The 27,370-nt window shown below is 39.6% G+C and overlaps 1 protein-coding gene across 4 annotated transcripts in view; it reads left to right on the forward strand.

Moving 5' to 3' along the window:
• The window catches only part of TIMD4 (T cell immunoglobulin and mucin domain containing 4), an 88,470-nt gene that overhangs the window by 17,219 nt on the left and 43,881 nt on the right, over window positions 1-27,370 (forward strand). For all 4 annotated transcript variants that reach the window (XM_070517160.1, XM_070517161.1, XM_070517159.1 and 1 more), the window contains exons 5-6: window positions 2,246-2,301; window positions 5,265-5,376. In XM_070517160.1, the coding sequence (XP_070373261.1) occupies window positions 2,246-2,301; window positions 5,265-5,376 (168 nt within the window). The remainder of the gene's footprint in view (window positions 1-2,245; window positions 2,302-5,264; window positions 5,377-27,370) is intronic.

The raw sequence follows: 27,370 nt of genomic DNA on the forward strand, positions 1-27,370 counted from the left end.
TGGCGACGTACGTGAGGCTCTGGAGCCAAGTCCTCGCTGTGCCTGAGTCAACCTTCAGTAGGCTGAAGCCTCACAGAAGCAAAGAATATTCGTCTGGAAGGGATTTTCATCGTCATATGGTCCACCACCCACCTTTGACAGATGTATGTGCCAGGAAACTGTCATACATTATCTCATTTAATTCTTTCAAGGCAGGCCTTATTTATTGCCATTGCCAGTTTGAGGAGGCCCTATAGTTCTGCTTTGGAGTCAGACAGCTCCCAATTCAACTGCCAGTTACTAGCTGTGTGCCCGTGGGCAAGTTGTTGCATTCACTGGATGTTTATGATGCTTGAAGGGCACCATATTTGGAAAGTGCATTTCACACTGTTCCTCCCGAAACTGCTCCTTCCATTATTACATCATTAGTAGTAGCTGATATTTATCTACTATAGTGTTAAATGCTTTACATGCAATATCTAATTTAACAACTTTATGAGATGGGTACTGTTAATAGCTTGTAGTTCAAGGTTACACTAGATTCTATCTATGTCTATATAGATACACACAGACATACATACATATATGTGTATTCAAAGGACCTTGATTAAGGTCACATTGTTAAGGGACATTTTCAGCATTAAACTCAAATTTTATCTGATTCCCGTCCCTGCTATTTTTACTGCATGATGCAGTTCTACACCTGAAGGGCTACCTAAGGAAATAACACAAGTCACAGACAGAGCCTAGACTGTAGATATTTCTTAAACCTAGATATTCCCTTTGGCTAAGAAGTGGTCTCCGAATGAATAAAATGTAAGCACAATAGTAATGTAAAGATTTTGGGGGATACGGTTAGTCCAATTTTATTACCCCTGAGATTCTATGGCTTTGTCAGTAGTTAGGGATTCCGACGACCCGTAGTATTTTCATTTGATGGGAGTGCAAAGTGTGTGCTGGTTATGAGCAGAGGCTCTTGTCCTCTGCTAGAGTTGGAAACTCGTCTGACCACTCCAGGTCTGTTCCCTCATGTATAACATGGGAAAGGAAATTGTTATAAGCATGGAAAGTGCTTAATAGATGGTAGATTTTTTTTGTTGTTAGTACTGTTGAGTTGATTCTGACTCTTAGTTCAACAGAGCAGAACTCTGCCCGGTCTTTTTGCGCCATCCTCTAACCTTCTAGCGCCATATCAGACAACGCTCCACTGCTATTCACAGGGTTTTCATGGCCAATGTTTTGGAAGTGGGTGCCGTGTCCTTCTTCCTAGACTGTTTTAGTCTGGAAGCTCCACTGAAACATGTGCACCATGGGCAACCCTGCTGGGATTTGAAATACTGGTGGCAGAGCTGTCAGCATCACAGCAACACACAGCTGCCAGCATGGCAACAGACAGATGAGTGGTGTGGTTTCTTGACAGGGAAATGAACCTGGGCTGCAGCAGTGAGAGCACCTAATCTAAACCACTAGACCAGCAGGGCTGGCTATACCAGTAAACACTCAGTAGATACTCAGTAAAAAGAGAATTCTGTTTTTGACCTTAGTTGCCCAGGAAGGCCAACAACAGATGTTCGGTATTACAAAATAGATATTTCAAAACTGTTAAAATTTGAATTTTCAAAACTTTAAGGCATAATATCCTTTTCTATTTTAGCTTTAGGTAGTATAAGGTACATTGGCCTTGTGGGTGATGTAACAGGTATTTTCTAAAGTTCTCCTGGATTACCATCTAGGCACACTGGCATATAGTGCAGGAATTGTATGCCACCTGTTTTAGATACCTTAGTACATTTTGCTCACATTTTGAATGTAAAGCCAATGTAATGTCCATTCTAAATAGAGTGTTGCTGATCTCTGAATGTGCATATGGCCTCTGGGCATTTATTGACAGGTTCTCAGTTGGCATGAAAATATTGATTACCTACCTTTAAGTGGCACTTTTAACCTGGTTCCAAGAATGAGCATCTGTGACTCCCCCAAAATTCTAGGTAAAACTTTGTGTGTACTAGCACTTTTTTCCATAAAGAAGAAAGCAGGGGTCCATTTTCAAAAGGTCCGTGACAAAATGGTTAAGAAACACAAACTTAGAGGATAAGCTCATAAATGTTAGTAACTTGGTATAACTTTCGCAATGTCTGCAGCATTTGATCATATTATTAGTCAGCTTTTCATCCATTACCAGAAGGCAATGTGAATATATTTAGTGTCTGCGGTGAAAATTCAATATTTTTTGTAATTCTAATTAATTTTCCTTCTTGTCGAACAGATGCGAATGACACTGTGACAGAGTTTTCAGATGACCCTTGGCATAGCAATCAAACTGTAAGCATATTTCTTCCTACTTTATGAGCCAGATTCACATGTATATTTCTCTGGAAGCCAGTTACATTTAGAGATTACTTCTGTAAGACTAGCCCACAGACTGATTCTTTCCAGTTAAAAAAAAAAGGAAGAAAAGAATTCGCCTCTTAAGTACGGATGTTTCAATTAATTTGCAAAGTTCATAGAGATGGACCAGTTTGTTAGAAATACCTGATAAGTGATATTTTACTCTGTACACACACACACTCTTGGCCAAAAATTGGAAAAACAGAATGAACTAATTCAAAGAGAGTGAGTTAACCCAACGTACCAAGGAAGACTTCTTACTGTTAGGGAAGTAACATGCTTTGCATCCATGTTGTAGGGCGGAGGACACCCCAAATAAAATATTACATAAGTGAAAGTGTGCTTACTTAAACCCAGGCCCCATAATGTTCTTTTCCAACCCAATTGCTCTCCTATATGGAAATTTGGAGACCACTGCTGAGTTTTTCTATCCATAAACCTCTTCATATGGTTACTTATTAAGGTTTTAGAGTCTTAAACGCCTTTGTGATTCTGTAAGTTGTTCTCATGCTTTTTCCACAGTGAGCTTGGAAAAATCTAAGGGGCTCTAGTCTCATGATGCACATCCAAGTCCCATCTTTGCAAATAAGTCAGATAAATTTATCAATAGAACATTTTCTTTTAGCTTCTCTGAGAGATACAATGTTTCCTTTTACTATGTGCAAATAACTATTAGAAACAATAAACAAAAAGAGTTTGAGGTATGAGAATAATCCTTCTGGTTGCATGTGGTGAAAATGACAACGCAGCCATAGTAAGGCGAGTTCAAGCTCAGGCAAGGTGGAGTGATTTAGTGTTGGGTCAAATGGCTTTATCTTGTATACCTTTGTGACGATGAGAACACTACATAGGAATGACATTAAAAATTTTAGCAACTTGTATGACATGGGCACTGATTGATCTGATGGATGTCGGCTGAATTCGTATATACCTGCTAAATGTCAGAACTGCCACCATGTAAATGATTGTTATATTGCTATATGGCCAGATTTATGCTGGATTTTCAAAATACTTCTGAATGGTGAAATATTTCTTGACCTCAGTTATCTATGGAAAAGTTATGCTTAGCAGCAAGTAGGAGCAATTTAGAAGCAAGTTCACAATAGGCGGTAGCAAATTCATGGGCCTTTTGTACCTTGACTCTGAGGATGTCAGAGTATCTCCAGGTATCTTGAAAACATGCAGCATATATTTTGACCCAGTAGGTCAACTTCCTGGACTCTATCTTGAGGAGAGAATTGAAAAGATGCATGAAAATGTATGAGAAAAAAAATGTTCATGACTGCTACTTATAATCATGAAAATGTTGTAAACCACCTAATGTTCAGGGGTAAGGGATTAATGATGTGATCAGCATGGTGACAGATAAAAATTAGACTACTGGGGGTGAGCATGATCAAGTATATTCAGGAATTGATAAACAATAATGCACACCTGAAATTACACAATGTTATAAACCATTATAATCCCAATAAAATTACTTGAAAAAAAAATTAAGCATGCCCACATATCGCCATTAGGAATATAGTCACTATAGTGCATTTTCAGACATGGGAAGACAGTTACTATTGATTGTTAAGTGAAAAAAGCAACTTTTAAAATAGTATATATCCTGTCGTACGTACTGAATACGGTAATCGTTTCTGATAAAAAAATACCAGAAGGATAAAATTCTGGAAGAGTATATAATGAAAAATTATAATAGTGGTTGATTTTGGAGGTTAGGATTACGGTTGATTTTAGTTTCTTTAAGCTTAGCTGCACATTCTAAATTGAACATGCAGCTTTTATGGAGTATAATATTTTACAAAATGAAAGCAAAGCCTGCCTCCTGCAACCCCAAGTTCCATCTAACCACTGTACCGCCCAGTGGTAAGGTAATAACAACATGACTTTTTCCTGCCAGACACAGATCATTCCTGCTTTAAGCAAGGATGGCTCAAACACTGTTACCTGTGCCTATGTTCCTCACTGTGTTTATCGGGAAATACCTGAAAGTTCCTTTCCCAAGAACTGTATTTAATCTGTAGTTGATGGACATAGAAACAGAGGTTCAGAGACGCTAAATAACTTGTCCAGGGTTGCACAACGACTAAGTAAAACAGCTGGGATTCTGACTCTAGAGATTAAACTCTTACACAGAAAGAAACTGGATCCTTCTCTCTGATCTTCCATTTCCTTTCTGTTAAAATACCTGCGCTGTGGGATCTCTTCAGGATTAGAGCTAAGCTATGAAGAGAGGCCAAGCATAACGCCTGGCATATTTCAGGCTTATTCCGGGAGGTGGTGATCCCCTATGGACTGCACTAGGAGATTTCAACAAAATTCCGCATTTCTACCCTATTGCACACCATTTTAAGTTAATTGTTAATTGGGGCCATGTCTGTGAGCAGATACTTTCAAGTCCATTTATGTAGACATAGATAGAATCTTAAATGATAGTTAAAAAAAAAAGAACTGTAATCATGGACCAAATTCACTAATTGGGCACATTCAGATAACATCACCAAGTCAATTTATATATGAACAAAAATTGTTTTTTTTTATTTTTTAATAAGAGGATGCATTTACGGAAGTAGCTTACTGATCTTTTAAAATACGTATAATAAAATGCACCCATTGGAAGTGTACAGTCAGAGCTTTGACAAATGTATACAGCTATGTAAATGCCTCCCCAAGCAAGATAGAAAACATTGCCAACATCTGCAAGTACATTCTGAATTTCAATAGAACTTCACCATATGCTGACAACCTCAGATCCTTTGGTCTTACCCTTCCTGGTCTAGAAGTAGCCAAGGGCTAATAAAGATAAATGGGTCTGGGTATGTCATTTTAGGAACTGTTTTCTACCCATAACTCTAACAAGATGCTTTTTCAATCTCCTGATATTTCCTCAGCGTGTGCTGGTGGCACAGAACGCACGGACGACCAGCAGTGGGGGGCTGTACATTGGGATCAGCATTACTGTCATGATATTGCTCACTCTTTTGGTGGTCATGATTATCAAAAGTAAGTCATTTCAGAATTATGTGTAAGGGAACAATGCAAGGGTTCTAGAGCCAGACTGCCTGGGTCAAGCAGTGCCACATGGCATGTGATTTTGATCTCACATAACTTCCCTGTTTCTTCACCTTGCCCTTTTTTTTTTCTTAAAATGATTGACCTGTAAAGAGAAAAGTGAAATTTATATTCTCTGTAGGAGAAATTAAATACTAAGGAATAAGAGTTTGTTGGGTAGAGTTGGGCTTTGGAAGGCAGCACTCCATTGTAATATATAAGATTTGTAGGGGGCTGGCCCAGTGGCTCAGCAGTTAAGTGCGCACGTTTCGCTTCCACGGCCCGGGTTCGCCGGTTCGGATCCCAGGTGCGGACATGGCACTGCCTGGCAAGCCATGCTGTGGTAGGCGTCCCAGATAGAAAGTAGAGGAAGATGGGCACGGATGTTAACTCAGGGCCAGTCTTCCTCAGCAAAAAGAGGAGGACTGGCAGCAGTTAGCTCAGGGCTAATCTTCCTCAAAAAAAAAAAAAAGATGTGTTCACTCCTCCTCCTCTCCCCTCCCCTCTTGTCCCCATGAGGAACGATAGCCTAGAGAGTTTTACAACTCATTTAACTCAAGAGGCAATAAGACTTTGGGAAGGAAACTGATTTCAGGGATAGGGTTAGAACAAAGTTTCAAAAGCAGCTATCCACCAGCGGCGTGTGTGTGTGTGTGTGTGTGTGTGTGTGTGTGTGTGTGTATAACCTGTTGCCCATGAAAGGACCACAGTCATCCATTTTTTAAAGTGAAATATAATTATTAGTAATTGCATTAAAGTAAGTTTGGGCACGTGGGTGAATACACTAAACCCTTAATGAGCATGAGAGCCTTTATGCTAAGAGGCTTGTTTGGGTCCTACAAATTCAGAAGGAGTTACCTGAAGTTACAAGGGACGAGGCCAGTCTGGGGTTTTTTTCCTTTATTTTTTAAAAAATTCTTCTAAATTTAATTTTTTCAGGCTCTGAGCTCTGTACAGATTTTGTTCATATTAAAGTCATAGCAGAAATAATATACTTGTTTAGAAAAATATCTTGTGAACTCTTTGGCTGACGTGTTTAATTTTCTCTTCAACTACTTCCCGATTTAGAATATTTGAGCACTAGAAATAATCAGGAGCAACTCGGGTAAGTTTGAAAGGGTTTGTGTCAACACCATTTGATGTTCCTATTCTAGTAAAAATAAAGAAAACTTTCTCTCTGTGCCTCTCCTCTTTTTCTCCTGAACTCTCCATTTTATACCCTAGATCTTGAAAAATCTAGTTTAGTGAGGACCTCTGTTGCTGTCCACACCTTTCTGTGATATTTTTAGCTTTCTATATTTCCCTGGAATTGTGTCAAAACTGCTACAGAAAGAGCATCTCGATCATAACCTCTTAGAGCAAGAGAACTAAATTGTGAATTGTGTTCGATGGAACATTTGAATGAGTTTGGTTTGTTCTTTGATTTCATTCAGTGCTTTATTGAATGCCTAGTATGTTCCAAAGAGATGAAAAAAACAGACAGAAAACATATAAACAAATAAACAGAGTCCTCTTAGTGCTTCCAGACAAATACCAATGGGGAATACAAAGAAGGATAATGGGCTATTGGAGGGAGCCCTGAGAAGCAGAAGGCAGCTCTGCACAGATCTAGAGGAAGACACTCCAGGCTGAAGAAGTGCAAAGACTCTGTGGTGGGGCAAGTACCTCCCATTCTCCAAGGTCTCCATCATCCCCTATTGTTCGGTACCCAGAGGGCTCTGCTCATTTCCATTAGTTATCTGGCCTCATAGGCATTTGAACTTATAGGCATAGGCAATTTTTGTAAATCCACTCTACTGCCCATTTAAAACTTAAATCCCCTTTACTTGTATCCATGCCCTGTGGTCATCTGCCGGAACACCTGTAATGGTAGGAAACCACCACTTCCTCATCCAAGAGCCTGCTTCATTGGTACAGCTTGGGCTTTAAGCAAGGTCTTTCTTTTCATAATTCATCCCTCTTAGGCTGCCATCTATTATTCCTAGTTCTCTTTGGTGGGATGTTTTGCACACAGTCGTTCCTACATCAGAGTTAACGACATGAGCCAATCCACAGGATGTGCCTTGAACAATACCCAACACACTGTAAGTGCTCTGTAAATGTTGGCTTCTATTATTGCAGTCATGCCCTTCACAGCAATCCACCTGTGAGACAGGCACTATTATTCTCAGTTTACAGATTGGAAAACAGGTTTAGAAATGTTAAGTGACGTCCAAGGTCACACTACACAGCAGGTAAAAGACTCAATCTTAGGACTTTTAGAGTCCAAAACCCATACTTATAGAAGTTTTTGACTGTGTGCTTCCAAGATTGAAGGAAAAAAATACTCCTTATTGGCAGAAAAGCATGGAACATAGCATTCTTTTAGTTGATTTCTGTCCTTTGCTAACTTTCTTTAAAGGTCCACTTTTTATTACCTAATTATAAAAGAGAATATTTATTTTAGGAAATGTCATAAAATATAAAAAGCAAAAAAGCAAAAATGGGCATTTCCTTGTGACATTCTTTTGGCAGCTATGTCACACTGACTCATTTTTAGCTACCGATACCTAAACTGTTTCCGCACCTGTATGACTGGCCCATCTGAAAATGAGCTGAATGAAGACTCAATATCATTTCTAGGCAGGCTTAGGTGACAAAAACAGTCACTATATACAAATTATGAAACAGCAGCTGTATCAAAACTTCACACATGACCTTTTTGTACACGATGTGTGAATGTATGTGTTATAAAAATCATCTAACCCATGGCTTTCAAATTCTGACCATTAAGACACAGGAAGGTTTTTGACAGTGTGATCCAACACACACTTATGTGAAACAATACTATTTTCTTACATCCAATATGCTCTGATATTTTGTATTCTATATTTATTTTAAATACTGGACGTAGACTACTAAATGATTTAATGACCCTCTCTCAAGGATCATAATCCACATTGGAAAAATACCAGCCAAACCATTTCTTAGCCACCTTTGAGAATATGCACCTTGATCTAGTACTTTAATTTGATGTCTGGTATCTATCTTCTTAGATTTTCAATTTTTGTATTCTGTTACGTGAATCTCTTGAAGGAGACTACTGAGTTTTTTGACTACTTCTACCTGCATATTAAACAGAGTTTCCTCATCTTGATAGTCACAACCCTGGAAGCTTCTATGCATTTCATAGGCTGTGTCAACAGGGCTCTGGGAGTTGTAAATACCCAGTATTGCCTGAGCATAAACAAACGTGCTGCTCATACTTTAGAATTGGTCTGCTTTTCCCTCACTCCTGTTATTCTTTTTGTAGCTTGATTTCATTTAATGACCCTCAGACTGGAGCTTTGCAAAGTGCAGCTGAAGTGCATGTCCGAGCAGAAGACAATATCTACATTATTGAGGACAATCTTTACGTCATGAATTAAGACCCAGTGGCCGCTAAGGCTTTACGCCCTTGATTACAGAAGACAGTGACCAAATATCACCAGGTTAGAGTGCTTTTAAGCTCCAGGATGATTTTTCTGTTGGTTTCACATGGCATTCCACATGGCAGTGATGTTGGAGAGTGTGACTCTGGCTTGTCTGTGTAAAGTCAACCTCATCAGTTAATATAGTTCTAATGTTTTATACTAAAACTGGCTCCATCTTTCTGATCATTGCAGAACTCTCTCCCAAACAAGAAATGAACACTTTAAAACTGTATGTTCTCTTTAGACCTTATGAGTCCTGTATCCATCAAGAATTTTCATTGGGAAGACAGGAAAAGAACCTCTATCTTGGTCACCAACGTTCTCAAGAAAAGTGGAATAGGACTTAAAATCAGCAAATCCAATTTGGAACTTAAAGGACTTCATTTGGAAGCATTTTATGACTATCTCTTGTTTTTTATCTTGTAATTCCAAATATTAAGTTTCTCAGGTCCCCCAAGGGTTTAAAATCACAGGAGTGCACAGGTCTTTATGTCCCCCATGTGTGATTTCGCCATTATAGGTAGAACTGGTTTCTCATGGCTCTGGAAATATAAGGTATTAAGTGCTTTCTCTGGGACCAGGATGAGTATTTTAGCAGTTAGAAGCAGCTAAGGGGGTGAGTGGACCAAGCAGATACCAGGGGAAGAAGATCAATTGCCATGTGATTTAACACATATATGTTATTTCTGCTATATCTGGGTCACAGTTCTAGGAAATTATGTGGACAAGTGTCAGGCTCTCTGCACTAGTCTTTTAGAATGAGACAGGGCAGAAATAAATAAAAGGAAAAAGGAAAGGGAAGGAGTAGGGAAAAAGGCTTTCTGCCTTAGAAAAGTTGTGCAAATATAGTAGTGTTGTTTGAGAGTGTTACTAGTTTCAACCAAAATTCTAAATTGTCCCCAAACCACTTTGATTTTTAAAATTGTTTTGGAAGGATGAAAGGGTTTTTTCATATGAAATCAATTCCAATGCTATTTTTTTTCACAATTCAATTAAATTTTTGGTTTTGCCAAGAGAGTTAAACAAAGGCTAAAGGTAAGGATATTTTTAGTCACCAGAAGCATTTCTACATGAACAAGGCTGGGTATTAATTTCAATATGAGTAAATGCTAAAATAAATCATGCTTGGGGTTCAGACTACTCACACCCTATTGGTTTAGGAGGTCAGGATGCTTGTTTTCCAAGGCAACATTTTTGACACTGTTCTGCAGAGTTCTAGGAAATTAATAGGACCTATGAATAAAGGTTATGGGGGCAAATAGAATTGTTAAACATTCTACGTTGGATTTGTCAGATGCTGCTGGCCTGATCTGGTCTAAACAATTTTGTTCAAACTACAATGTTTTTCTTTTAAATTCAAGACAATGTGCATAAACACAGGGATTTCAGATTAAAGCCCAGATTTGTAGCGTCTCTGGAAAGACCTGGCAGCATTTAACTGCATTACTGTGTAGTCAGGGCCCCGTTCGATAGCATTACATCCCCTCAGCCCCCCAGTTCTTGCTTTTCCTGCACACTCACGTTTGTTACCTGCTTTGTGGCTGTGGGGCTTTGAATTTATGACACTTGCTCTCTTCTCCATACCCTTCCTGGAGACTTATGATGGCACATTAAAGGCTCTGGGAATCTGGTTAACTTTGTTTGCTCCATCGTTTCCATAACTTGTTTGAAACCCATGAGCACAATGACTCCTCGCATACCCATATGTGGGAGTGTGGAGGAAGCAGGTGGCACACAGAATTAAGAATAGGACCTGAGTTCTAACCCTAACTCTTACCAGCAACACTGGATGACATAGGGCAAATCATTCCTTTTTTTTTTTTTTAATTTATTTATTTTTGTTGTTTGTGAGGAAGATTGGCCCTGAGCTACCATCTGTTGCCAATCTTCCTCTTTTTGCTTGAGGAAGATTGTTGCTGAGCTAACATCTGTGCTATCTTCCTTTATTTTATGTGGGATGCTGCCACAGCATGGCTTGACAAGCGGTGCTAGGTCGGTGCCTGGGATCTGAACCTGTGGACTCCAGGCTGCTGAAGCAGAGCACGGACATTTAACCACTAGGCCACCAGGCCAGCCCCAGGGCAAATCATTCTTTATGCCAAAATTTTTTTTAGATGTATTAGAGATAATCATTTCCGTACCTGCATTGTATATAGTGATAATTCCAATGACATGCTACTTGTGAGAAGTCTTTGAAAAGTGAAAAACACTACAGAAATGCAAAGGTGGTTTTTTTGGTTGAATTCGCAGTAATAGCAGATCTAGCATTAGTGCTCAGTAAAGAGTTTCAGTGGTGTAGCATTTTAAGTCTTGCCATACGGTACCTCTTTTTTTTTTTGAATAATGCTTCTTTTTTGGAAAAATTGATTGTGTGGGTAATTTGGCTATAATTTTATGCTGCCAAAAAAGCTTGTCAGTAACTGAGAGGGTGAATGGGTTAGAGGGAAGGAAGGGGCGGTATTTAGTTAATATTAAATTGTTTTCTGTAAGTATATCAATCTTGTAGAATGTATTGATTTTTGTTTTCGACCCTTTGAGACAATTGGGATTCCATTTTCTACAATCTGTCTTGGGACATTAGGACACGGGTGTAATTAAGACTGTATATTTAAACTTAGGAAATTTTGCACATCTTTAAGAAGTAGCAGAACCAATCTTTCACTGACGGCTGTGAAGATAATTCTGTGAGTACAGGAAGGTGTGAGGGACTCCTCATCACTATTTTCGTTTGTGTGTATACTCACCCACTAATAAAAGGAATTTTCACTTTCATTTTGAAGACTGACTTGCTTTCTCAGCCTCAAAAGTTAGTCAGGGCCAGGCATCTTCAACTTGCTGTGGACTCACAGTCAAGGGCATGCGGACCAAGATTTGAGAGACAGGTGAGCCCAGCATCCCTCTCAGTGCTGGGGGTGGAGCAGAGAACAACCCTGAACTCCGGTTCCCAAGGAGTTCCAATTTAGTAGAGAGAAACTCCAAAACCATCAATTCTAGTGCTGATTAATGCTAAGGAAAAAAGAGAATATAGTGATAGAGCCAGGTTCTCAACTGTGGCATTTGGGGCGAGATAACTCTTTGTTCTGGGGGGCTGTCCTGGGCATTGCAGGATGTTTAGCAGCATCCCCAGTCTCTACCCACTAGAGGACACTTGTGCCTTCCGGTTGTGACACTACAAATGTCCCCACACATTACCAAAGGTCTCCTGAGAGGTGATACCCGCCCTCGTTGAAAACCACAGTGAAAAAGGATGCCTGGGGGGTGTCGGGATGTGGGGGTGTGGGGAGCGGGGTAGCTTTAGCTGGGCCAATCAGGAGCTGCTTCTGGGAAAGAGGTGATATTTGAGTTGAGATCAAAGTAAGGTGTAGGCGGCAGCCGTTTGAAGGGGTCCGCCAAATGCAAGGGCCTTGGGGCAGGAAGAAGATGTGTGTCAAGAGGGAGAAAGTAAGCTGTGTTTTAAGGACTGAAAAAGCCAGTGTGGCGCCCCAAAGTGAGTGAAGAGGAGTGGAGAGAAATGAAGCTGGAGAGGAGGGCATCGGATCTCACAAGGTGCTGGATGAACAGTGCTCTGGGAACATGTCTGTTGAGGAAAAGCCCCCCTCTTGGACAACAAAGCACTTTAGCACCTTAAAGGGTAAACCTGCTATCCATCACCAAATTATATTTGAACCTTTATTAACGTGCTTCAGTGACACTGTTCAAAGTTCAAATATAAAAAGCCAGTTTGGTTGGGGTGACAGAAGAGCACATCCGTGGGGGAAGGAGGGGAGGAGAGGGGTACATCCTGAGGGTGAGGGGCTTTCCACAGGACTGAGTGTGGGCACCCAGGCCTAGGAAGAGGGGCCCTGGAAGCTGAGGGTTGGGGTGTTAAAGTTTGGCTCTGATCACACTGGGCCCAGCAGCAGCTGAACCCACTCTTCCCAGACTTGCAGCTTTGAAATGGGGTGGTGCAGGGGATGCTTCAGTTGGTCCAAAATGGATTTTTTTTTTTTTGGAGGAAGATTAACTCTGAGCTAACATCTGCCACCAATCCTCCTCTTTTTGCTGAGGAAGACTGGCTCCTGAGCTAACATCAGTGCCCATCTTCCTCTACTTTTATATATGGGATGCCTGCCACGGCATGGCTTGACAAATGTTATGTAGGTTCACACGCGGGATCTGACAGGATCTGAACTGGCGAACCCCAGGCCACCAAGCGGAACAAGCAAACTTAACCGCCGTGCCACCAGGCTGGCCCCGGGTTTTTTAAATAATGTGTTTTGATGTGTATTTTTAGAAAACAATGCATCAAAACCACGATGTAATGGATATTGCTTAGAATGACTAAAATTTTAAAGTTAATTAATCTAAAATAACTGGCAAAGTTTATGTGATGCCCAAAGCCGGGGAAGCAAGGGGTTATATCAGCCGGGAGCTTGTTAAAATACAGATTCCGGGGACCTAATCCTAGAGATTTTCAGTAAAACAAATGGAACCTAAGAAATAACTTGTTCATTTGTTTAAATTATGGACAAGCTACTACAAATTATTTTACATTTCAAACAAAATGTTTAGACTTCATGAAAGAATACACAGAAATAAGAGCAGACAATGATGCTCCATTTCCACTTACTTCAGGGGTAAATTTCGGGAAATAAACAAGAAAGCATTATGTTCAGACTGTGGGGGTACCGGGATGCCACTTTTGAGGCTAAACAAAATTCTTCATTCAGAGTACCCAAAATAGAGGAAAACCAAGAAACATAGGGGAAGCATATTTGCACTCTGGTTTTCATAGCCTGGTTTGTTCAGGGATGGTTCTTTAGGTTCATAGCACGCTCCAGAGGGAAAGGAATAACAGTGTGTCCCTTGCTCGCCCTCTGATGGACCCCTTTTGTCACTTGGTTGTGCACAGCTTTGGAGGGGCTCAGGACACACTTCCTCCTAAGACTTGGTTTCCTCTTTGACTCTTGATCACATCAGATTATCTGAAGACATGTAGATAAGAAGCCATTGCACCGCCCACTGCAAAGGGAATGACAGCCAACAAAAAATAAGGCGGTGCCTTTAGTAGACTTGACGCAGAAGGGAGCAGGGTGTGAGGAACCGAAGGGGCTTTCCTACTCTGACTTGGAGTCTTTGGTGGCCACCAGTGCTTTTCCCGAGCGTCCCCTGAGTCCTTCCTCCACACAGCCACAGGTGTGATCTAAAACCCAAGACCCGACTGTGTTACATGCTAGCTGAAAAGCCTCCCGCTGCTCCCCAGTGGATAGAAGTCTCTGCTCCGTGTAAGCCCTTCACAGCTTCTCCCTTGCCTGCTTCGTGCAGCCCCTCTCTGCTGCGTCCAGCAGATGGAAATGCCTCAGATACCCACTCGCCACTCTGTAGGTCAACCCACCTTCTGGGAAGGCTTGTCTCTGTCTCTCCACGGGGCATGTCATTCCTCAAGGCTCAGCTCAAATGTCACGTTGTCAGCCTTTCTGGACCTCACCCCCTTGACAGAATTAATCCCCTCTTATGAACACTTCTGTGCAGCCGTTTTTAGTTACTTGACGAATATTACAGTGCATCCCATATGCCAGCCATGGCACTGGTGCCTAGCTCAGGCCCTTGTGCGCAAGGTCAAGCCCCACCTAGTGTGCGTGGCACTCTTGGGTAAATTGCAAAGAGGCCCCCTCCTCCTTCTGGCTGACACAGCTCCTAGCCAGGGCAGGGGCTGGTCAAACAGAGTCCGGCCTGGGATCTTTGTGCTGTACAAACTACAGCCACCAATAGTGACCCCATATAACTTAGCCCTCTGTATTAGAGAAGTCTAGGTTGATGATGCTTTGTATACTGAGCTCATTGAGGGAAGCGTCTGTAGTTTCTCCGCACCTAGCTTACACATAGTAGGGGTGGGGTAGTGAAGAGTGTCTTTAAAACTCTTTTATGAGATAGAAACAACTCTCTTCATATGACTGGCTGGAGCATAAGAGTGTGTGTGAACCTCAAGGACTTTCTGAGACTAGTAATTTGCAACCTTGGCTGTACATGAGAATCACCTGGGAAGTTTGGCCCACTACCCACTCCCAAAGGAACTGAATTAGAATCTCAGGAGGTGGGGCCCAGATAGTGTTAGCTTTTCAGTCTCCCCAGGTGATTTCAATGTGTAGCCGAGGTTGAGAACCAGTGACCTAGAGGGACTCGGGGAAAGAAGATGACAGCATGTTTTCTTGTTCTGTGTCAAGTGCTCTGGAAAAGCATAAAGGATACAAACCAAAACAGGAAAATATCAACAATGGACTGGGACAGGTGAACAACCAAGTAGAGATACGGTTTGACGCTGGGTGACAGTAGATCTGTTCTATGCCTGGCTTCCATGGCAACAGTGTTATTTTGGTGGCAGCCGTGGGAACAAGAAGTCTAAACGCTGCCACGCTTCTGTAACACTTCTCAGAAAGCCGGCCCCCAGCTGTCCAGCTGACTGTCCCTGGGCTTCCTAAGAACTCAATGTTTTTTTTCTCAAGTTGTAACAATAAGCAAAGAAGAAAGTCCCCTTTGGCCTGTGAGGGCATGCTCTAAGGTAACCTTCTCTGTTCTGTACTGTGGACTGCTGCGAGGGGGTTTGCTCTGTCTGGCAGACCCTGCACCTGCTTGAGCCTGAAAAATGCTTGGATGATGACTGGCTGACACTTTTCTCGATGGACTTTCCTTCTTAGAGCAGTTTTAGGCTCACAGCAAAATTGAGCAGAAAGTACAGAGTTCTTCCTCTGCCCAAAACATAGAGCATGTGCCACCATCAACATCTTTCCCAAGTGAGGTACATTTGGTACAATTGATGAACTGACACTGACACATTATCAATAGAAGTACATTAGGGTTTATACTTTGTTTTGTATGTTCTATGGGTTTTGACAAATGCATGACATGTACGCACCATTAAAGTATCGTACAGAACAGTTTTACTGCCCTAAAAGTCTTCTATGCTCCACCTATCCATCCCTTCCTCCCCCTAAACATGAGACAACCACCAACGTTTTTATTGTCTCCATAGTTTATCCTTCCAGTATGTCACGTAGTTGGAATTCTACAGTATGTAGTCTTCTCAGATTGGCTTCTTTCCCTTAGCAATAAGAATTTATGTTTCCTCTGTTTCTTTTCCTGGCTTCATAGCTTATTTCTTTTTATTGTGGAATAATATTTCATTGTTTGAATGTACCACAGTTCGTTTATTCATTGACCTGTTGTAGGACATCTTGGTTGCTTCTAAGTTTTGGCAGTTATAAATAAAGCCGCTATAAACATTCGTGTGCACGTGAAGGAGCATGATCAATGGGTTGTATGGTAACAGTGTGTTTAGTTTTGTAAGAAACTACTAAACTGTCTTCCAAAGTGTCTGTCCCATTTTGTTATCCCATCAGCAAGGAATGAGTTCCTGTTGTTCCACATCCTTGCCATTTTGTGTTGAAATTTAACCATTCTAATAGGTATGTAGTGGCATCTCATTGTTTTAATTTGCATCCTCTAATAACATATAATATAGAACATGTTTTCCTATGGTTATTTGCTATCTGTATATCTTTTTTGGTGAGGTGTCTATTCATATTTTTTGACCAGTTTTTCATCAGGTTGTCCATTTTCTTACTGTTGACTTTTGAGAGTTCTTGGTATATTTTGCATAACAGTCCTTTATCAGATATGTCTTCTGCAAATATTTTTTCCCAGTCTGTGACTTTTCATCTCATTCTCTTGAGTGTGTTTCGTAGAGCAGAAGTTTTTCCTTTTAATGAAGTCCAATTTATTACTTTTTTCTTTTGTGGATCATGTCTTTGGTGTTGTATCTAAATAGTCATTGCCATACTCAAGGTCATACAGATTTTCTCCTGTCTTATTTTCTAGGAGGTTTTTTTGTTTTTTCCTGAGGAAGATTTGCCCTGAGCTAACATCTGTGCCAGTCTTCCTCTATTTTGTATGTGGGTTGCCACCACAGCATGGCTGCTGACAATTGGTGTAGGTCCCTACCTGTGAACCAAACCCAGGCCGCTGAAGAGGAGTGAACCAAACTTAACCACTAGACCACAGGGCTGGCCCCTTCTGGGAGTTTTATAGTTTGTCATTTTACATTTAGGGCTATGATCCATTTTGGGTTAATTTTTGCAAAGGATATAGGATCTCCATCTAGGTTCATTTTTTTGCATGTGGATATCCAGTTGTTCAAGCACCATTTGTTATAAAACCAATCCTTTCTCCATTGAATTGCCTTTGCTCCTTTGTCAAAGAGCAGTTGACTATATTTGTGTGAGTCTGTTTCTTGACTCTCTATTCTGCTCCATTGATTTATTTTTCTATTCTCAGGCCAATAGCACACTGTTAGAATTACTGCAGCTTTATAATAAATCTTCAATTTGGGTAGCGTCAATCTTTGACTTTGTTCTTCAATATTGTGTTGACTATTCTGAGTCTTTTGCCTCTCCATATACACTTTAGAAACAGTTTGTCAATATCCACAAAATAACTTGCTGGGATTTTCATTGGGATTGCATTAAGTATATAGAGAAGTTGGGAGGAACTGACATCTTATCAATATTGAATCTTCTGATCCATGAATATGGAATGTCTCTCTATTTATTTAATTCTTTGATTTCTTTCATTAGAGTTTTGTAGCTTTCCTCTTATAGATCTTATACATATTTTGTTAGATTTATACCTAAGTATTTCATTTTTTGGTGCTAATGTAAATAGTTTTATGTTTTTAATTTCAAGTTCCAATTTTTCATTGCTGGCATATAGGAAAGAAATAGACTTTGGATATTAACCTTATAAGTTGCAACCTTGCTGTAATCACTTATTAGTTCCAGGATTTTTTTTTAATGTCACTTCTTTGGGATTTTCTTCATAGACTGTCATGTCATATGCAAACAAAGAGACTTTTATTTCTTCCTTCCCCATCTGTATAAATTTTATTTCCTTTTCTTGTCTTATTGTGTTAGCTGGGACTTCCAGTATTATATTAAAAAGGAGTGGTGAGAGGGGATACCCTTTCCTTGTTCCTGATTTTAGTGGAAAAGCATCTAGTTTATCACAAGTATGATATTAGCTGTATATTTTTTGTAGATCTTTTGAAAATCAAGTTGAGTAAGCTCCCCTCTATAGAGTCACAATTTTTAAGAAAGAAAATTCACATTGATTTTTCTACCCCCAACTGGTCTTCCATTCAAATTTAACAAATCTTTATTGTGCAATTGCAGCACAGACACTTTTAAGATTTCTTTTTGTATTTTTTTTTTTTAATTATCACACTTTCTTCTTTTTTTTTTTTGAGGAAGGTTATCCCTGAGCTAACTACTGCCAGTCCTCTTTTTGCTGAGGAGGCCTGGCCCTGAGCTAACATCCGTGCCCATCTTCCTCTACTTTATATGTGGGATGCCTACCACAGCATGGCATGCCAAGCAGTGCCATGTCTGCACCCGGGATCCGAAGTGGCGAACCCCAGGCCGCTGAGAAGTGGAACATGTGAATTTAACTGCTACACCACCGGGCCGGCCCCACAAACTTTATTCTTTAGAGCAGTTTTATTTTTTCCAGTTTTATTGAGATACAATGATAGCACCGTATAAGTTTAGGATATAATGATAGCACCGTATAAGTTTAATGTGTAAAGCATAATGACTTGACTTACATATATTGTGAAATGATAAGCACAATAATCCATCATCTCATATAGATATGAAAAAAGAAAAAAATGGTATTTTTCCTTGTGAGGAGAACTCTTAGGATTTACTCTCTTAACAATTTTCAAATATACCATATAGCAGTGTTAACTATAGTCATCATGCTGTGCATTACATCCCCAGTAATTACATATCTTATTACTAGATGTTTGTGCCTTTTGACTCCCTCCTTTCAATTCCCCTACTGCCCACCCCCCATCTCTGGTAACCACAAATCAGATCCCTTTTTCTATGAGCTTGGTTTTTTTATTTTAGATTCCACATATAAGTGAGACGATATAGTATTTGCCTTTCTCTGTCTGACTTACTTCATTTAGTTTAATGCCCTCAAGATCCATCCATGTTGTTGCACATGGTAGGACTTCCTTCTTTTTTCTGGCTAAATAATATTCCATTGTGTATACATACCACATCTCCTTTATCCATTTGTCCATCCATGGACACTTAGACTATTTCTGTGTCTTGGCTATTGTAAATAATGCCGCTATGAACATGAGGGTGCAGATATCTCTTCAATGTAATGTTTTTGTTTCCTTCAAATATATACCCATAAATGGAATTGCTAGATCATATGATAGTTCTATTTTTAATCCTTTGAGGAATCTCCATACTGTTTTCCACAGTAGCAGTACCAATTTACAATCCCAGTAACAGTGGACAGGGGTTCCCTCTCCTTCACATCCTTGCCAGCATTTGTTACTTTTAAGATTAAGAATAGGAGAAATAAGTATAAATCTTCATGACCTTCGATTAGGCAATGGTTCTTAGCTATGACAGTAAAAAGATGAGCAACCAAAGAAAAAATGGAGAAATTGGACTTTATCAAAATGTAAAACTTTTCTGCATTAAGGGATACTATCAAGAAAGTGAAAGACAACCTACAGAATGGGATAAAATATTTGCAAATCATATGTCTGATAAGAGTCTAGCATCCAGAATACATAAAGAACTCTAACAACTCAAGAACAAAAGGACAAATAACCAATTCAAAAATGGGCAAAAGACTTCAGTGGACATTTCTACAAAGAAGGTATACAAACGGCCAATAAGTACATGAAAAATGCTTAAAATTGTTATTCATTAGGGAAGTGGAAACCAAAACCACAAGGAGACACCACTCCACAGCCACTAGGATTGCTACAATAATAATTTTTAGAACCCCAGAAAATACTAAGTGTTGGTGAGGATGTGGAGAAGTTGGGACTCATACATTGCAGTCATGAGTGTAAAATGGTACACTCACTTTGGAAAACAGTCTGGCATTCCTCAAAAAGTTAAATATAGAGTTACCATATGATCCAGCAATTCCACATCTAGGTATATATCCAAGAGAATTGAAAATGTATGTTCACAGAATAATTGGTACACTATTATTCATAGCAGCACTACTCTTAATAGCAAAAAAATGGGAACAACCCAAAAGTCCATAAGTCATGAATGGATAAATAAAATGTGATATATCCATATAATGGAATATTAGCCATAAAATGGAATGAAGTACTGATTTATGCTACAACATAGGTGAACCTCAAAAACATTATGCTAAGTGAAGGAAGGCAGACATAAAAGGCCATATAGTGTATGATTCTGTTCTATGAAATGACCAAAATAGGCAAATACATAGAGAAAGAAAGTAGATTAGTGGCTGCCAGAGGCTGGGAAGAGCAGAGAGTAGAGACTGACTGTTAATGGGTAGGGCTTCCTTTTGGGGTGATGAAACGTTCTGAAATTAGACAGTGGTGACGGTTGTACAACTTTGTGGATACACCAAAAAACACTTTAAAATGGAAAGCTTTATGATGTGTGCATTGCACTTCAATAAAAAAAAATTAAGAGTAGGAACAGGACTTGGATTGATTGATAGAGGGACGTGTAACTTGGGGACTGTGGGAAGAAGGGTTTTTTTTTAATGGCATCCAAGAATAGGGAAAGAAAAGCTTGGGTTGAAGGCATCTGGGCTTTGAACAAGGACCATGACTATGAGAACTTTATGAGATATCTTGGTATATGCACATTCCAGTCAGCTGTATGTGCAGCCTTCTGCTTTCTGTTGGAACTTTCCCCTCTGTCTGCGAGCATGACAGACAAAAGCCCCTAACAACTTTCCCTTGACCCTTTAAAAACCTCTAGCTAATCCCCTTTCTCTTTCTTTACTTCTGAACCAAACTTTTCTGTTCCAAATATCCATTTCCATGCCTCCCATTTACTCCTTAAACTGATGCAGCCTGGCTTCTGGCTCTACTCCTCCAATGAAGCCATAAGCCAAAAGTTCAATGTCAGTGCAGTGGCTATTTCTCAATCCTTATCACACTTGACCTTTCTGTAGCATTTGTCACCACTGACCAAACCATCCCTCTTACAACACTCTTCCCTTTTGCTCTCAGTGATTGGTACCATTTGTCCTGGTTTTCTTCCTACCCTTCTGCATTTCCTCTTAGTATGTGTGGCTGGATCCTCTTTGTCTCCCTAAGTGTTCGTGTCCTCCAGGACTCAATCCACCACTTACTTCTTTCTTGACATCTTCTCCCTACTTACTGGAGACCCCCAAATCTCTATCACAGGCAGATCTCTGTCCTGAGCTACAGACTCAGCTGTGAACTGTAAGTTTATGTCTTTGCCTAACTGGGGCATTTCCAGCCATTGTTTCTTCCCGTTTTCTCAGTTCCTTTCTTCCTCTCTTCTTGCAACTCCAATGATATGAATGTTAGCTCTTTAGTTATAGTCATTCAGGTCATGGAGATTTGGTTCATTTTTTCTTTTTTCAGTCTATTTTCTCTCTGTTACTCAGACTGGGTAAATTCTATTAATGTGTCCTCAAGTCCTCTGCTTCTGTCCTGTATTGTCTGCGCTTTAGTATGGAGCATATCCACCAAGCTTTTATTTCAGTTATTCTACTTATTGTATTCTTCAGTTCCATGATTTTCATTTGGTTCATTTTTATAACTCCTTTTTCTTTGTTGATAGTCCTAGACATTTTTATGGACAAAGAAACTTCTTAAAGTGATGGCCATTTATATAGGTATTTCAGTATGTATCTGAAACATAAAAACAAAATTTGTGTGTAATCATCATTTCACCTAAAAAAACTAGTGATAACTCTTTAATACCAGTTCATATTTGAATTTCCCTGATTTTTTCACCAAGTGTCTGTTTATAATGGATTCTTCCAAATCAGTATCCAAACAAGACCCATCGATTAGATGTGGTTGTTTGTCTTTTAAGGTTCTTCTCATCTGGAACAGTGACTCTTCCCTTTTTTCATGTCACTGACTTGTTGAAAAACTACATTAGTTGTCCTGTAAAATGTTTCACATTGTGAACTTTTCAGATTGTTTCATTTCCTGTAAATTGGAAGTTAAGAGCTAAATGCTTGATTAGATCCAATTTCAATATTTTGTAAAATATTTCACAAGTGGTGTTATTAAAGTGCTGTTTGTAACAGTAAAAAATTGGGGAGCAGAACCTAACTATCTAGTAAAGGAGACATTTAAATAAATTATGACATATCCATACAGTGTGCAATCAATCCTGGAGACATTAAAAAACACACAGTAGAACAGGGTTTAAATTAAAATTTGAGAATATGAAACCTGATCATGGTGCAGTAAATGAAAAAAGCTGGTCACCAAAGCATAGATACGCCATGGGTGATTATGACTGGCAGAATCTACATCACGACACTATCAGTTAGTGGTGGGATCATAAACTACTTGTCCGGTTTTTCTCTCTTAAAGAAAAGAGAGATACATAATGACCATGCATTGCTTTGTAATAATACTAACATGAAACCAATGGAAGTCTCTTACAAAAGCATCCCTCAGAAACACAACAATGTAAAGAGGGTGTAAAGCTCTGTGGCTTTCTGCAGGTTCCTCAACTACTCCAGACTGTCTTCTTTAAAGAGGCGCCGCATGGTGAAACAAAGCAACATATGACTGGCGTCAGGAGCCCAGAAACCTGGGCAAGCGGGCGATAAGACAAATTAGAAACAGAATGTAAATATTCTTTAGTTTAACAAGGAGAGTCGTTAGCTGCTCCTTTTCAACCCAGAGATTCCTGGAGCCCTTAGCACGTGAAGGCCCCACCCCGTGACTGAGACACACTGGGTGGTCACCCTAAGCACAGTGCAGACATGTCATGTGGCACCCCTGCCTTCCCCATGGTGTGGGGCACCAGAGGCCAGCCAGGCCACAGCTGGCGCCTTACCATTTCCTCTTTGGGCTCCTTCTCCTTGTGTAGCCACACCACCGTCGTCCTCACTTCTTATTTCCAAAGGACTTCCTCCTCCCTGACCCTCACCATCCCCTCATTGATTTTTACCATATATTTATTCTGCAGGAACCTCTTCTTTGAGGCGGGGTGGGGTGGTGACCAGATGTCCAGGCTCTAATCATACAGAAGAGTCTGGCTCTACCACTTGTTAGCATGCATCCTCAAGCAAGTAATTAAGAACTACTCTCAGACTCAGTTTCTCCAAAGTGTCGTTAGAAACACGGAATGTGAACTTGAAGGTTTTCCAAATATTTAACATCTGATGACAGTTTTGCTACTTTTCCAATGGCAAGCTTTGGCGCTAAGGCTGAGAAAGTTTTTTCTCCTCTACTTTCTCCTCTCTCCTTTCCAACAAAGTATTTTCAGAGAACAGTATTCAAATGATATAGAGGATGTATATATTTCCTCTGAACTGCTATGTAAAATTTAGCACAGCTAAAAGAAATCAAAGGAGCGGGTGACAATTATTCTTTTTTCTCTTTGCTTACACCCACTCCCCCATTTATCAAAGGGAAATTATCATTAGCTGAATATATGCCAACGTTGTTTCTTTGTATTTTATTTAGTTTTAAAAGAAATGCACTTAAGAAAAATTCCTTATATTTCTACAGAGCTTTACATTTTACAATATTTTTTGACATATTTTGTTGGATGGTGTTTTTTTTTCCTTAAGTTCCGCTATGTGCTTGAAAAACAGCTATATTGAGGTGTAATTTACATACATAAAATTCACCCATTTTAAGTGTACATTATATTGGCAAATGCGTACAATTATGTAACCACCATCACATTCAAGATACACATATTTCCATAACTCCACCAGGTTCCCATGCGCCTCTTTGCAGGTGATCCCCTCCCCTCCCCTCCCCTCCAGCCTCAAGCAACTGTTCACTGTAGTTTTGGGGTTTTTTTTTTGTTTTTTTTTAGGAAGATTAGCCCTGAGCTAACATCCGCCACCAATCCTCCTCTTTTTGCTGAGGAAGACTGGCCCTTAGCTAACATCTGTGCCCATCTTCCTCTACTTTATATGTGGGATGCCTGCCACAGCATGGCTTGCCAAGCAGTACCATGTCTGCACCCGGGATCCGAACGAGCAAACCACAGGCCACGAAAGTGGAACATGCGAACTTAACCACAGCACCACTGGGCCGGCCCCTAGTTTTGTTTTTTTTAGAATTTCATACAAATGGAGTAGTATAGTAGATAGCCCTTCATGTCTAGATTTTTCACCTGGTGTAATGTTTTTGAGATTCATCAACATTGTTGTATGTATCAGTAGTTTGTTCTTTTTTATTGCGAGCAGCATTTTGTTGTATCAACATTCCAGTCTTTGGCTACTGGGAATAATGGTGTGGACATTTATATACAAGTCTTTGTGTGGACATGCTTTCATTTCTCTTGGGTAAATACTTAAGAGTGGAATTGCTGGGCCTCATGGCAAGTGTAAGCTTAACTTATAGCTAGTTGTCGGTGGGAAGATGTTTTGGCTCATCACAAAAACTTCATGCCAGAGGAAGGCAGCTCTTCCTACTTTACAGGTGACGAAACTGAGGCACGAGGAAAGCTTGGTGGTTTACTCAGACTTTTCTACCAGTAGACTTTGGACGTGCTAAGACCAGGACATAAATCTCTAGTGCTCACTTGCTTTCAGTTTGTTTTCTTTCTTTTTAAACCTTTGCTATAATACAAGAATGTAAGTTAATTGTTACACAAAATTAAAAAGACATAGATCTGTAAAGGAAAAAGGAACCAAAAATTGCCCATTTCCTCTGCTCAGAGGAGACCATTATTAGCACTTTTTCATTTCAGGCTTGTGTGTGTTTCTTCTTGCAAAATGGGTTCAGAAATACATAATCTTTTGTGTCTTGATTGTCACATTCAATCATGAAGATCGTATTCCTCAATTCTATCCTGGAGATTTTCACATCAGTAAATATGTATCTACAACATTCTTTTAAATGGTTGCTGAGTCTTTATAATGGGGACTCAGTATGAATCTTCATATTAATGACACGTCACTCAAGTTATTTTCAATTTTGTGCTATTGTTAGCAATAGTCTTATATTTGTTTTTAAGAATTTATCTGTATCTCCACCTATTTCTAAACCATATTTTTGCATTTTGAGATGATCATTTACTTTTAGGAATTCTCCTTCTTCAAAAGTTCAACTTTGGTTTCTTTCCAAGTTACCCTAGAGATGTTGGTGGGGGGTTGGACTTGCTGTATAGACGGAGGAATGGAACTCATCTCAGTGAAGAAATATATCTATTATGCAAGACACTCAGGTGGTGGGTTTTTTACTTTGTCTCAAATACTTTTTTTATTTGAATATGGAAAAAACCCCTCCCACCTCATAAAAGAGGAACTTTGGGTAAAAATTTGGCAGGAAAGGATCTAAAAGAACAAGCTTACTTTAGCAATGCAACTCCAGAAGTTTCACTTCTCCCTCTTCCTCTTCTCTCCCCAAACTAGAAAACTCTCAAAATACATGGACCCGGTTGAAAAGAACTTCAATAATAGAGTTGGGGGTGGGGCTGATGGCAGGGAAAGGCCAGTTCTGTACGCAGCCAAAATGACAGTGATAAAAATAATCCAATTCCTCTCCAAAAGTGTCTGTTCCCAAATTGTCTCTGTGGACTTATATGGACTAAACTTATTCCCCTTGAGTTCCCATGAAGAATAACTGTTCGTGAAGTCTTTGCCAGAGAAAACAATAGGATAGGAAAGTCAACAGAGGAGATTCATTCACAATTAAAATTCTTTTTCCACTCCCAGTTCTTCATTTTCTAAAAAGAATATTTTTAGACACTTGAGGCAGAAGGCAGTTTAGGTACGGTTCAGTACGGTCTCTTCATTTTAGAGATGAGGAAGTAGTGGAGAATATCACGGTTAGATTTCCATTCTGATCTATGTTTTCTTTTCGCTCTGAAGGTTCTTCAATTCTTGGCTTATGTAACTCTTTTTGGACAGAGTTGTTTCCCTAGTAACTCCTTGATTCACGAGGACTGGACCGGGTTTTCTCACAGAAAAGTATTTTCTTTCTTCAAAGGATGAGGTTTGAATCCCTCAGGACTACAGTCATGCCTCGCTTAAGGACGGGGACACATTCTGAGAACTGCGTCTTTAGGCGATTTGTCATTGTGTGAACATCACAGAGTGTGCTCACACAAACCTAGATGGTGCAGCCAACTACACACCTAGGCAATCCGGTACAATCCGGTACAATCGTATGGCACCACTGTCGCATATGCGGTCCCTCGTTGAGTGAAACGTCGTCATGTGGCACATGACTGTATTTCAATTTGAGGAATAACTGTTTGACTTCCTTCACTTAATGCACTACATTTTTCCTTATCCTTAACATTTCTTATTTTGTTCCCTCCTGTTTTGGAGGAAGAAATAGCTTTGTTCCTGCAAAGGCAAACTTTTCATATGTGTTCTTTTTTCCCTCCTTTTATAAAAAAATTTTTGAAAAGTAATCCGTGTTAATTGAATATGAAATAGAAAGTAGCTAAGATATCAACAGCAATCTCTATCTCATCAATAGTTGTCTGGAAAATGTAAAAATAAGGTATAAATCATATTATCAATAAAAAGCATAAACAATTTAGTAACTAACCTAATCCAGGGTGCACAAAACCTTTATGAAGAAATATTTAAGACAGTATTAAGGAAAACAAGAAAACCTGATGCACCAAGTCCATGGATGGAATGATTTAACGTTTGTAAAGATATGAATTCTTCTTTAATCAATCATCTTATTCAAGCCAATTCCTGTAAAAATCTAATAGTATCTTTTTTCGAGTTTTATTGAGATGTAATTGACATATAACATGGTATTAGTTTCAGGTGTACAACATGGTGATTCGATATGTGGATACATTGTGAAATGATGGCCACAATACATTTCATTAAGATCCATCACCTCACATAGTTATGAATTTTTCTCTTGTGATGAGAACTTTTCAGATCTGCTCTCTTAGCAATTTTCAAATATACGATATGTACAGTGTCATTAACTTCAGCCACCATGCTGTACACTGCATCCCCAGAACTTAGTGATCTTATAACTGGAGGCTTGTAGTTTTTAACCTCCTTCACCCATTTTTCCCACCGTCCATCCTCCTAACAGGATCTCTCTAAGTACTCAACAACTGATTCTAGAATTTTCATGGAAGAATAAAATAGCTAAAAAATTTTTTTTAAAAATCAAAGGCAGTGGGAAGCTTTAGACTCACGCTTCTTTTTTTTTTCTGCTTTTTTCTCCCCAAATCCCCCCAGTACATAGTTGTGTATTTTAGTTGTGGGTCCTTCTAGTTGTGGCAAAGACTCACCCTTCTTAATAGTAAAGCCTGCTACAAAGCCATTGTAAGAAATAATGTGATACTGGCACAAGAACAATAGCAAAAAAAAAAAAACAAAACCCAACCCTCAATGCAACAAGAAAAACAGCACAGGGCACACACACACACTCACATGCATTTATCTACCTGTCTAATATTCTACATAGCATATGATAGAGATGGGATCACCAA

This window comes from Equus asinus, chromosome 9 (assembly GCF_041296235.1).
Source record: "Equus asinus isolate D_3611 breed Donkey chromosome 9, EquAss-T2T_v2, whole genome shotgun sequence".
NCBI lineage: Eukaryota > Metazoa > Chordata > Mammalia > Perissodactyla > Equidae > Equus > Equus asinus.